The 13,607-nt window shown below is 43.8% G+C and overlaps 1 protein-coding gene across 1 annotated transcript in view; it reads right to left on the reverse strand.

Annotated features, from left to right (window-relative positions):
* Positions 1-8,170: 8,170 nt before the first annotated feature.
* Positions 8,171-13,607, reverse strand: part of LOC119452445 (uncharacterized) — a 29,349-nt gene continuing 23,912 nt past the window's right edge. Inside the window, exons 9-10 of the mRNA XM_049668168.1 lie at positions 11,199-11,343; positions 8,171-8,265 (exon numbers count right to left, since the gene is read on the reverse strand). Of these exons, the coding sequence (XP_049524125.1) occupies positions 8,261-8,265; positions 11,199-11,343 (150 nt within the window). The 3' untranslated portion in view covers positions 8,171-8,260. The remainder of the gene's footprint in view (positions 8,266-11,198; positions 11,344-13,607) is intronic.

Genomic DNA, 13,607 nt, shown 5'->3' on the forward strand with positions numbered 1-13,607 from the left:
TTTAGTTTCTCGCGGCTTAGGTTTTTTCGTACGCCAACACCGACGCCGATACGAGTGAGGCAATATAAGCTTCGCTTAGAACAAAAAGGACGCAATTTCGCCTGAAAGGTGAAGCATCAATTGCGATAGCAAATTAGTAGAGAGCTAGACGTAAGCATAGTAGTCCTCATAGGCTGTGTAAACTTGGACACATTCGCTTATAACGGAATTAACAGGCATGGTGTCAGCGCGCACAAGCAAACATGAATAGATCACACTCGACAACCGCTGTCAAAACGCTGGCGTGAGCAAGCGCAGTAGCAGCGAGCGAAGGTTCGTGCGGTCTATCGCTTGAAAAGAAACTGAGCGGCGAAATGCGAAGCGCTTACAAAGGTAAAAGCTGTGTGCAGATCGCTTTCAAGAGACGGTGCGCACGACCGCTCGCAGCAGCGCAAAGTACAAGTGCGCATTTGTTGGCAGAATAGAAGCGGCACCCCCACCCTCCCGTGCTGCCTTCCCACTTTCCTCCTTTCGCGCGCGAGATTGATCCCTTTGCGCCTGGTCGCTAAATGTGCAGTTGGTTCCGGAGCACAACGGTGCCCCCCCCCCCCTCGCTTCCATCCACCGACGGCCTTTCGGGCGACGGAGACGTCGAGTTTGCTCTCCGCCGTGCGTTCGCTCTCTGTGAAAGCGCGCATCCATGGCGCGCTGCATGTGCTTTCCTTTGCACATACAGCATGCGGCGACGGTTTTGTCGCGCTTGGACTTTATGCAGAACCTCACGGCGACGGTGACGGCAGAAATATGCTTCGAGGGTCCATTTATTGCTATCGCAATAAAAAAAGGGTAAGCGAGGCATGTTTCAATGGGCACTTTGGTTAGCAAGGTGTATCGTTACTTTGTCGTGACATTTTATGCGGTATGTAAAAGCCAACATATTTTCGGGTAAGCCGTTCCAAAGGTTTTAGCATATGAAAAAATGTGGCAATAAACATATGCTTACTAATTCAACAAGCATAGTGTCATGCGCGCACAGGCAAACATTAGCAAATCTCGCTCGATGAGTTGGGACACTCGCCGCTAGAACGCTGGCGTGAAATTGATCGGCAGCAGCGGTGAGCGAGCACCTCGTGCTGCCTGTTGCTTCAACGCGTCCAAGAAACTTGCGATTTACGCGATATCCAACACTAAGCGCGTGAGACCATTGCGCGCACGAAGCCACAAGCCATCTTGGTTCACATAGACTTTGTACCTGCTGAAGAGCAATTCTAAGTTAATAGGGCGGGTGCGCCCGCACTCACCGCGCCAGGCGCGGCCGTGGATGAGCTAGCGCACTCAACTTCTTGAAAGCAACTTTCTGGATTCATGTTGACCAGGAGAGGAAAATCTGTGGCTATTAGCGTTTAATGCAAGTTAAATGAGTTAGCATTACGTCGCACCAGTTTCGCGCCCCGGATCTATTATTTAAACCCCGTTGACCATGCACATTTCAAAGCGCTGTTAAAGAGCTGACGCGACACATGTCCAGCCTCTTTGAGGAGGGGAGTGCAACTAAGGGTGGTCGGGAGCAGACCACCGTCACTTGCACGATATATATATATATATATATATATATATATAATACTGCGTTAGTTATATAATTCGTATCTTATGATACATCATTGTTCGTTGGCTTATGGTATGACTAATAAAAATCGTGCCCCTCGGTTTCCTTTCCTCTCACGAGAAAGATCTACCACGTGACCGACCTCCCGTGCTTTATTTTAACAGACACCCTTATTTCCACTTTGAAAGTCCTTTGCTAACGCAATAAAAGTTGACATTTTCTAGGTGTGATAGGATTACATTTTCAAGTAGTTTTGAGGATATGCTTTTAATGCTTTTAAGTCATATCAGGCGGCAATTACTTATTAGTGCACGGTTGCCTGATTTAAAGGTAGGTATATTATACAGACAATTGGGGCTTTCTTTCAATCGTCAGGAAACCGCGTCCAAGAAAAAGTATGTATTATGGGCACAGCGGAACGTGCTTTTAAACTAAAAGGAGAAACTCCACATCTCATACGACACCGTACCCCACAATACCTGTTTTCAAGTTAGTCGTAGCGGCATGATTAAAGCAGTCTCCCGAAGAAGCATCTAGAAAGAACTGTTTTGAGCGGCTAAGCAAACGTTACGACAAAAGTCACGGCGCCTGATCGCGACCGATCACCGTAGCTGACTGTTCGGAGCATAGTTGGGATTCTCTGATTTGGTTAGTTAATATTTCCGTTGATTTGTGGGTTGTTGTTTCGGCTTCGTCATGACTGCGAAACGCTGCAAAACGGACGCATTTGCACCAATCACTTAGTGTGTATCGGTAGCGGAGTGTAATATCACGATTGGTCTATTTGCGAGGCGCACAAGTGGACAGTGTCGCGTCGAGGGGCACCAAATTGTATGCGTTTTATTGCGATGGCAATTAGCTGGTCTGCGTCTTATATGCTGTAGGTGCGAGCGAAAACTAGCGAGGCTGAGCCGAGAAGGGCGGTGGCTTGATGCGGTGGTGCCTTCTCGTGCTCGCAAGGGAGGAAAGCGGGGACAATGCGCGCTGTCTTGCGTGCGCAAACCTTCCCGCTTCAAGAACACCGATGAGCTGCCTTTCTGCGAGCACTCTTCGTGGATGTGGACGGGATCTTGTGATCATGCGTTGGTCCCGCGGCACCGGTCACTGACCCATGGCACGGGGCACAGATACGCGGCTGTTCACAGCAAATCATGGCGAGCTAATGCAGCCGGTGTAAGCAGCCCAAGCCAAGTCTAAGGAGGGCGAGCTAATTGCCAAGCCCGCAACGAGTCAACGCACGTCGGCTGAGAGGGGTGCGGGCTTTTCTATCGATGACCTGTGTACCTTTGTCTTTTTCTTCCCATGTCTGAGGCGACTAAGAAATAAGCGAACTGAACACCGGCGCACTTGTAGGTTAACAAGGGACCCAAACTGACACGCCCGTGTCGAAGACGAGGTCATTGTGCGTCCTCGGTGTGTTGCCTTCTTTCACTGCTGGTGCCGAGTGACATACGTATATTTTGGGCTAAGCAACCCTCAGAGGAAAAGAGCTGCGGACCTCCTGATAGGCCAAAAATTTTGTCACCCATGTCCTCACATCTGACTGGGGGAAGGCGATGTGACTGGGACGAAGAAGGGATAAGAGACGAGACAATCGCTTTGTGTAGATCGGCAGGTTTAACTTCAAGTGAACTTCACTGCATCATTCCTATACGTTCTAGTAACTAATGTAAACATATAAATGTTGAGTGTATTAAAATGCCCTGAATGTCAGGCCCAGGCCCACCAACTTTACTCCGCCATGGTCCCTGATGTTTTCCAATGATCCGGGTCGCTACATAGCCGAGCCTTGTGTAATCAGATTGCGTGTGCGACATGAATAGCGGTGCACATTCTACAACTTCCGCGATCACAAGCGATTTCGCTGGAAGGGTCGATGAGCCATGGATGAATGGCCGACGCGTCCAACCCACAGAATCATATTTCCTGACGATCGGCGATTGTGCATGCTGCTTCGTTGTGATTTGAGTCTGTCTAGTTCTATAGAGGGCACAATTTCGCTCAATAAAGAGTTCAATTCTTGACTCACAGCATTGGCACTTTTTTTTTCATTCACCATCAGTACAACGTGACAATACTTCAAGCTCAACGTGGTCCCGTAGTCCCGGACCTGGCTTCATCGATGGTATAATTAGGTCACGGGAGACTGACAGACAGAAATTAGCCAACTGTTAAGCAACATTAAGGCTACGTATGATTGCAGACATCAAAATAAACAATAAACAAGTGTAATTCGCGTGTTTATTCAAATGCACTGACGCGTGGACGCCGCAGCCCAAGCAGGAACGTAGTGAACCACCTTGTCATGACGTGATGGCCTACGTAAGTTCTTACTTCTGAACACGGAACCAGTTCATGGGAACAAGTATTATAGTAAAATATACTATTGTATAGTAGATTGTGGCGATTGGCAGTACTTTTTGTAACGCTTAGAGGAGTTCCACCTTGATATAGCGCTGAACAATAATGACGTCTTTCTAAGCTAACTTCGGCACGTGAGGCCACATACACAACAACCCAACTGCGGCTTCTTTAGCTATAAATGAAGATTGTACGTGTTTTTGTGTAGCTATGAATATCCGGGTGTAACACTTGAAATGTATTGTCATTGGACGTTTTTTATGTTAATTATCTTATCCTGGAGGGCAAAAGCAGTGATACAGGGGTGCGAAAATAATACGCAAAACAGTAAACAATAAAATACAGTAATAATGGAAGTAAACCAATCAAGTAATGCTTTAGGCTAAATACTTGGCTATGTGACAGGAAAGCAGTTCCGCTACTATGTGGCCAGTCAGAGCAGTTAAGCTGTTCGTGCTACAGCTTTACCTAAAATCTTATACAGCCTAGTCTGTACGTGCGAGTGTTGCTCACAGAAGTTTGGCCTTCAAGACCGTTGCTTCGATGTCACAAGACACCTCCCGATCTTGACCCATTCCGTTATAAGCCACACATCATTCGCAAAAGATGCCCTCCCGCCGTACATTGATAAAACTAACTTCGACTTGGCAAACTGCCTCATTGTGCCATCTGCTATATACAACCGCCACTACTGTATTAGCAACAACCAGACATATACTACACCTCTTCGGTAAGCGAATCCTTGAGTTTCTTTGTCGTTTTGATTTCTTTGTGAAAAAGTTACTCATGGTAACTACGGAGGTAGACGGGTAATCCATGAGTAGCAGTGGTCCGGAGTTGTAGCACTAAACTTATAGTGCCAAACCATGCACCAAAGTTATTATTCAAGTTGGCGTCCAATTTAGAGACATGGGCGGTTCATTAAGTGAACCTGCGTAGGTGTCCGAATGGTCTTGGGGGACTCAATTGCCACGACCGTTCTAACGTGTCATTAAGCACGCACTCAACCCCACTACCTTTCGTGGTAATTACGGCGCCGTTAATGACGGCACACTGCGTTAAGGTCGTGAGCAGTAATTGAGATGCCGCCAAGGTTGAACTATCGACCTTTGGTGGGAGCTCCGTCATGTGTCCGACTTCCACCAAAGGTCGAGGGTCGAAGAAGGTCGAATTCGAAAGTTGACGCGCCATCCCACTACCTTTGGTAAGTGAGGTTAGGGTAGCGTTAATTAAGGCCCTCAAACCCACGACCTTTTTTGGGACTACGGTGTTATGGCACCAAAATTCCAGCGAACCGGCCAAATCTCTGAGTTGGTAATTCTTGTAGAATTGCAAATTGGCAAGGGCTGGACCTTGCCTCACCATCTACCTTAATTAACTGTGCCTTAATTAACATCGCCCTAATTAACACGAAGGGTCGTGGGTTTGATTCCCACCAATGGTTGCTCGTTCGACTCCCACGAAAGGCCGTGGGTTGGTTCGACTGGCCTTCGAACCCTAGACCTTTAGTTGAAGTTGACTCATGGGTCGAAAATACGCAAAGCATTCGAATGAGAGAGTCAACGTCAATTAATAAATGTCTCGTGAACGCGTAGGCTTTCGCCTTCGTCCTCTTTAGCGTATGCTAAAGTGACTGCCAATTTTTGTTTTCTAGGTTCACGCAAATACGTTTACCTGCGATCAAACCATTTGTGATGAGATTAAGCAACTATTTAGAAACATTACCCATAACTAAATCCCGTCAGTCCGATTTTCGAATTGGAAGCTCTACTAACGGAGATCTGCTGTCTGATTTTATTAAGTGACTTGGTGACAGTTCATTCGCCGGTTTTGTTTTCGTGGATCTTGCTATGACCTAACTGATACTATCGTTCATGTGGTTCTGTTTCGTAAACTAAAGCATATAGAATAAATGGCCCTCCTCTTACCTCTTGTCAACAAGTTACTTGTCTGATAAGGAATTTGTTGTCTACTGGCGTTACATTTCTTTTCTTAAGAATTAACCAAGGGGTACCACAGTGCTCAATATAGCGTACATTGCTTTTTTTATTTCACTGACCTATGTCATTACATTCGGTATGCTGACAATTTAGATATATCTGTACCTGGTAAGGCTATGTCCTCGCTAGTAATCAAGCTAAATATTGCACTCAACGGCGTATTTAAATAATGTAGTGACATAATATTAATATTCCATCACGGGATCCGGAAATCGACGCGGGTGGAGGACCTTCCCATCAACTACGTCGTAATACTGCAGCATTACCGACTCGAAAGAAGAGAATATCCTTTACCACATCCAAAATTAAGCAAGGAAGAAGCCACCGCCCTCCTTAGACTAAAAGCAAATACTTATATCCATGGAATTATCATGCACCGGATGCATCCCACTAAATTCTCATACATATGCCGATATTGTGATGTACCAGACACCCTACAACACATGGTGTTGGTGGGCCCACACAGCGAGAAAAACAGTCAGACGATGCCTCAGAAGCGATACAAGCCACCGAAGAAACGTGGGAGGCAATGTTAACGGCACAGAGCCTGGAGGATCAGCGAAGTCTGGTGGACCGGGCCCGAGCTGCGGCATTAGCCAATGGCTTTCTGGACTGAGAGAGCCGCCCACCTAGGGCGAAGAAAGAACACTTTCTCGCTGTTTCTAGCAATAAACGTTCATTCCTCCTCCTCCTCCATCTGAAACTTAAGTTTTTGCCGTGTATTCACATGAAAAGCCGCTGATTAATCCTCTTTTCCTTAACGCGAGGTCAACATTCTATTTCCGTTTGCGATTTCATTTCATTTCTGGGTATCATCATAAAGAGTTGTCTGAAGTCTCTCTCATGAATGTTGAAGTCCGCTAGTGGTACCCGTGCGCTTACAATGTAACGCTAGTACTTTTCTTCATATGGTTTGTTTTTCCGGTGCTTTTCGTTCATTTATTCTCGCATTAACGATAGAATAATCGCTTGGGGTAATACATATCGGCATATTATCCATATCTGTGCATACATATCTGTGCATATTGTCCTGTGTGCAGCATACGCAGAATAAAGCAAAACGTATCTTCATCTCAAGTTTTCCCCGCCTTTTGATCAGCACAATATTTCAACTGTCAGAAAGTTCATCCGGCACAATTTAGCAATAATGGTTCATATATTTCTTGGTTCCCAACTGTATTTTAAAGACATTACAAGTAGCTCATTTAAGAACACTAACACCAGTAGGTTTGCTTTTAATGATAATTTATTGTTATCATCCGATCAGACTAAGTTCGGTAAGAAACATCTACTCGTACATTCGGTGTAAATAAACTATGAATAGTTTGTTCAACTGAGACCCAGTTACATTTACGCGCTTCAAAGCCTCATTTATTAATTTTTTTGCTAAACGACTTAAGTATATGTCCGTGTGTGTGATGACGGCAGTGAATGTGCAGCATTGCGGAGCGCTCTTTGCCTGAATCAGGCAAAATCAACGTGTAGTCTGCAGTCTGCCCAATCTCGTCAATAAATAAAGTGTGTCTGGTGTGGGATTCACACCGAGTTCTCACGGTGCTATAGTCGGATGTTCTACCCCATGCATTAGGCCACATACAGATGCATTCAACGATCAAGAACAACTTTATTACACCCCTTCCCTGGTGTCCACTGGGAGTAAAAGGAAAGGGAAAGTGATAAAAGGGAGTAGATAGGGAGACAGTGACAGGAGGAGCCGGAAGATGTGCGGTACTCTTGGAGGGGGAGTGGAAGGGGGTCAGGGTATCACGCGTCTCCGCATCTATACTCCGGTCACTCCTGTGCATGGTGCGGCTGAGCGGGGCCACGCGCTTCCTATCTTGGAGGTAATCTGGGGTAAGTTCGAAGGTACCCGTATCGCTTCGCGTGTGCTGTGCTTTCGCGCGCCTATTTCGCGTTGAAGCTCGAGGCAACACTAAGGGGAATCCGCTTGCCGGTGCAGGTGCGCTTCATCACGCCAGCCTTCGGACAGCGACTGTCCGCGGTCACCGAGTGAGATGTGCTCATGTTTGCCTTTGCGCGAGTTACACCGTGCTTGTTAATTTAGGTAACAAGCAAATGTTCACAGCAGTTTATACAGCTGATAAAAAAACGAACCTTACTCCGTATAGCTGTCTAACAATTTGCTATCGCCATCAATGTTTCGCCTTTCAGGCGCAAATGCAGCTTTTTTATGTCACTGCAGAAAGGAGGAACGCCATGGACATGAAATTTGCCACTGCGCTTTATTAGCGAAATATTGCTTGGTCTACGGATTGCAACTTTCATAAACATAGCGTGGTACAGTCCAGGTAGATTAACCTGCGTGGAAAATAAAAGGAGCACAAGTATAGAAATATTTTAACACAGCTTCAGGCACGCATGAACGCAAAAAAAAAATCATTGCTAGGAACCTCACATTGCATGCACGCCATTCATGAAATTTGAAGACGACTATTTGCGGAGAGAATACGGCAATTTTATGACCGAAATAGTAAAACGACTAGAGCAAGCAGTGGAATTCCCTTGCGCTCATATAAAGATACCCTGCATATTCATACATTGTGCTCAAGCCAAAGCAAGACCTCAGCCTTCATTTGCATTGCCTCCTTCCGCGTAGCTCCCCTCTTGTTTTTGCTCCTTGTTTTTCTGTGCATGTGTTATAAAAGACGTAGTGGTCTGCAAATAGCAGTCTCTGACACCGAATCGAATCAATGTTTTATAGTGCAAGAAACGAATGGAATAGAAATCGGAAGTCGTGTACTTTCTTAATTTATCGCACAAAAATGTTGGCGTTTCTTTCCATTATTATCAAGCACTTTTGACCTCTTGCTATCCACAACAATATAAAGTTTATTTCATTACATTGCAGATAACAAAGCGTGTATTATAAAACGAGCAAAGGGAGCATTACAAACCACTAACCAGATTGTTTGCAAAATCGAGGCACTTAGTATAATAAATTGGCATGCTTTAACGGTTTAATATAAAGGAAACCGTGGGCGCTGAATAATATATGAGAATCGCGGCGAGATTTATATATGGCTTGCGGCAACAGTAAAGTAAAAAAATCACTCATTCTCTAACTGAAATTGTTTCGACAGGTGGTGCCACTATTTAGTGCAGCATGCCACAGTAATCGTATTCTTATTCAATCGGATGAGAAGACACAGGTGCTGCATCTATAAATATTACCAATGAACATCCACTGCTGAATGACGCGTGTCTAAACAAAATTTCATTGGGAGCGATCGTGCTTATCTAGAGAAGTCGTGCGAACTGAAGGGGTGCGTAGTGTGCTGAAATACGTTATGTCTAATGTGGGTGGGATTATTTTCCTTCAATTTCATGTTTGATCTTGCGGAGTTGATGACGTGTAGTTCTCAAAAAAAAACTTTCGAAAAATATTCCTACTTTCAAATATTGGCTCGGTGATTGAAACGCGTAATGACATACTAGTAAATACAATTTGATTTGACGATCCAATCAAAACGAACAATACTTGATTTGGTACTTGAAAGTTACTAATATTCGCGCATTCGTAAAACGAAGGCATTTATTTAGCGCACTGCAGGAAAATTTACTGAAATGTTTTAAATACTATTTCTGGAGCTTCTATAATCAGTCACAATTGAAGTAAAAACAACGTTTGATCATATTTCTAGTTAGAAATAGGATCATTTGCAAAAACACCCGTGTACTTAGTTTAGGTGCACGTTAAAGAACCCCAGGTGGTCAAGATTATTCCGGAATCCCCCACTGCGGTGTGCCTCATAATCAGACCATGGTTTTAGCACATAAAACCCCATAATTTAATTTTATTTAAAACTGTTTTAAGTATTGTAATGCTTTCGTCATTTGAGAATGAAGAGAATTGTTTAGAAGTTGTACACTGTTAGCTTATCGCTTGCGCATGACAGATGTATAGCTGAAAAGGAAGTTGCTACACTTCAAATAACGTGCAACAATTTATATGCAGAGCAGGAAAGGAGATAACTTCTCTCTTTGTGTGTGTGTATTTTTTTTCTGTAGGCGTTCGTTTTTAGCGAGATTGCAATAACTGCATAATCACTTGTGCAGCCGGTAGTCTTTTGAAATTTGTACTTTCAAATTAAAGCCGTGGAGAACTTATCGCCCGTCATGCACCCTGAATGAGGTCTTGTGAACTTCCCAGTGTGTTTCGCGTGTCACCGACGAACCTAAAGCACGTAGCAAAGGAAGAACGGCAATAAAGCCAACTTTTATTTACATTAACAATATTTCGTACTGTCAAAAAGCATTTCAACATTAAGATACACTTCAAAATTCAACAAAACGAGCTTGGTGGGCTGTGGAATCCCTTCGTTTAAAATTAATCCTTCCATCATCATTATCATGGCCATACCATGGTGGCAATGAATGGCGACCGTACCATGATTGTAAGCGTTTCCTATACCTACAAAGAAATAAAAGTTTGATTCGAAAAGCAGGGCAACTTGTCCTCCCTTTGCAGAATGTTTCTCGTACTATATACGATTAGTAATTTAGGTTTAACTCTATCATCATCGGACATATTCTCGAGTACTGATGTAGCTGATCTAGTTCTGATGTAGTTAGATCTGATGTAGCTGCTCTGCGTAAGTTTATTGAAGTGATAGTAAGGTTACGCTGCCTACGATGCTGGCCGAGCTATATATTGATTATTTATTTGTTTATTTATTTTTGCGACGTAAACCCTTACCAAATTTTGCTATGCCTAAATTGTGCTACCGCCCCTTTCTGATTGCTTTTTTGTTGTTCCTTGGTGTGCGTACTTTTCAACACGTCTAATTTCGCCTATGTTTCTCGCGGGTATGAGCCATGTTTTGCGACAAGAAATGACGGTAAACTTAATAAAACATTGTTTGCTTCCCCACATTGGTGGATAAGTAAGGGGAGAGAGAAACATGAAAAGGAAGGCGAACAAGTAATGCACATGTAAAGAAATGACACACATGGACACTCACGTTTGTACACACATGGACATGCAGATAAAAAAACTTCGAGGAGGGTTCATGTTGCTCAGGTATAATATATATCATCCATAGCAGGCTACAATAGGAATTAGCGAGATTAGACGTTAATTTTTGCTATAGAAGTTCACCGCAAAACGTCCGCAGTTTCCCTTCTATGACCGTGTACTTGCGTAGCCTCCACAGTGTAGCCTGCTATGTATGAAACGCAGTATATTTCCCTTAAACGTAGAACCTTTCATGGTGTGCGTTATGCATACTTACAAATTATACCCTTTGCTATTTCGTAAGTCGAAGAGCCGATGAATGGTATCACTCCGAACATGGCTTGAGAGCCTTTTACAATGTCACAACCTATGGTACGGAACGTGTCTATCGGCGCTGTGGTCGCAAGCTCGGTGAATCCACACTGCGCGTTCAAAGAAGACAACGTAAGAGGGAACCGAGATATGAGCCGTTCCAACCAACAACTGGTCTGAGCAAAATATATGTGAAGTGCCATTTTGTACCACACGCTTGAGAAGGCAAGAACTTTTGAGAAAACATTACACTGGCAACAAGTAGACTCTCAGGAAAAGCACGGGTATGGAGCAACAATCAGATTTTTAAAAAGCAGCATGATATGCATTTATTATCAAGGCAGCAAACACAGCCGAATATTTTGCAGGAATTTAAAAGTACAGAGGCACGGTGAGGGCATTTATGTAGTGTGAGTGTATATAAACATTCCCAAAACTCTTCCACCGGTTCCTTAGGTAGGAGTGGTTCTCACACCAGTCACATTTATCTGAAATTGTATTCCTCTGCTGAAAAGCCTTCCTACGCAATTCGCTACGAGTTGATCAGACAGAAAACTATATGTGCTGGCTTATGAATAACATTTCCAATAATTCATAAAGTTAATCATGCGCACGTTCATCGAACTACCATCGTACGCTCCGGCCAGCGCAAGATGTTGTAATGAAAAAAAAAGCGTGCGCTTTAGTCCGGTTTGAATGACCACAAACTAATTTCTTGTTTCAGTCAATTAGTCAACTTTCATAAAGCTCTAAAATGTTTTACGAGTGACAACGCTACAAAACGTACTTTACCGGAACTTATTTGCAAGTGCAAACATTAGAATATATATTTCAGCAGCAACATTCTCATTTTTTACCACCCTCGTTCTGCGCTTTACATCACAATATGTGAAAGTGATCCGTTCAAGCATTGCTTTTCTCCGCGACATGATGCATTTATGACTGTTGTTTTCGGGAACATATTAAAATTTTGTTACTTTTTTCCCTCCGGCAGTTTTGAAAACTCTTAAAGAAGTTAAGAGCTCTCTGTAACCACTCGACGCTTCTAGGGCGTCGTACTTGACAAGACTAAGCAAACGCGAGCTCTCCTTCATGAAAAAAAAATCTGGAAAAACCAAAAGCGTACAGTCTGTATTTGTCAGGTGTGCTTAAATTTTGGCCCGTGGTAAACAACGGCAGTGAACAACTGTTAACTCGCCACATGTTCTGCACTGTATGACCGGACGTTTGAATCAGCCGCCATTAAAAAAAAAATTCAGTGGGTTTCTGTCATCGTGATGCACTCGCAAATTTCGTGGTAAAATCAATATGTAAAAAGCGGGTGGAAGGGCAATGACAAACATTAAATAACTCACGGATACGTTTAGTCACCCCTGCATGTTGAACTAAATTGAACGAAAGCTGAAAAAAACTGGGCTGATTTTAAGCGTTATATATATATATATATATTATTTCCCCTATGTTGTTTTTGGTGTCAATGTTTGCTGGCTTCTTATATGATTAATAAAAATCGGGCCCCTCGGTTCCCTTTCTTCTCGTTCATATATATATATATATATATATATATATATATATATAAAAAAACGCCTTCGAATAATTCACAGTGTCAATGTCTCTCTAATACAATACGCTTGACCTTGCGTTCCCTGTCACTGAAGCGAGCGTGAAGGCTGTAGAGACTTTGCACCGATGCGATATCTTAGAATGGCCAGTACTTCGCGGAGTTATGGTGCATTCGATTGGTAGTTTTCGAGCGCTCTAGAGCGCTCTCGAGCGGGATGTAACATTTCATTGGTCGCGCTAGGAACACATTTGTCTGGCTTATTCAGATTACCATGCTCCAGCTCGCATTGCTCGGTGGTGCTCCCACCTTCGAGTTGGGAGGGTGACTGGCATCCACCAGAATCTTGATCACGTTGCTTTTCCGATTGATAAGGATGTAGCTGAACGTGTTGGGCTGTGGCGTGCTTTTCCTGGCTCCTATGTCGACAGTCCTATTCATCGCTCGTCGTAGCGGCGTAGGAACCCGTCGAATGTACCATTAAGGTTGACGTGATTGTGGCCTGGCGAGAAGCTGACGATTTCTCCACCCAAGCGAAACCTATTAGCTGAATGTTTGCAAGTACCAAAGAGCGCCCGGCGCCTGCGAGCTCGCATTGTGTCTAAATAAAAAGTTATTTTGTTTTCAATACCATATTGCTGGACGATGCCCGCAGCCCGATGTTCCGGTCGATCAAAATTGTACAAAAAGAAAGACAATGCAATGTTTCGCGCTATTTGGCACTTGACGCATGTAGGAAGATAACATTTTCTAGTTGGTCTAGAAAGGCATGCAATGGTTCATAAAATGGCAGTGCCTAATGAGAGCTTTGCA

The sequence above is a fragment of the Dermacentor silvarum genome, chromosome 5, assembly GCF_013339745.2.
Source record: "Dermacentor silvarum isolate Dsil-2018 chromosome 5, BIME_Dsil_1.4, whole genome shotgun sequence".
Lineage (NCBI taxonomy): Eukaryota > Metazoa > Arthropoda > Arachnida > Ixodida > Ixodidae > Dermacentor > Dermacentor silvarum.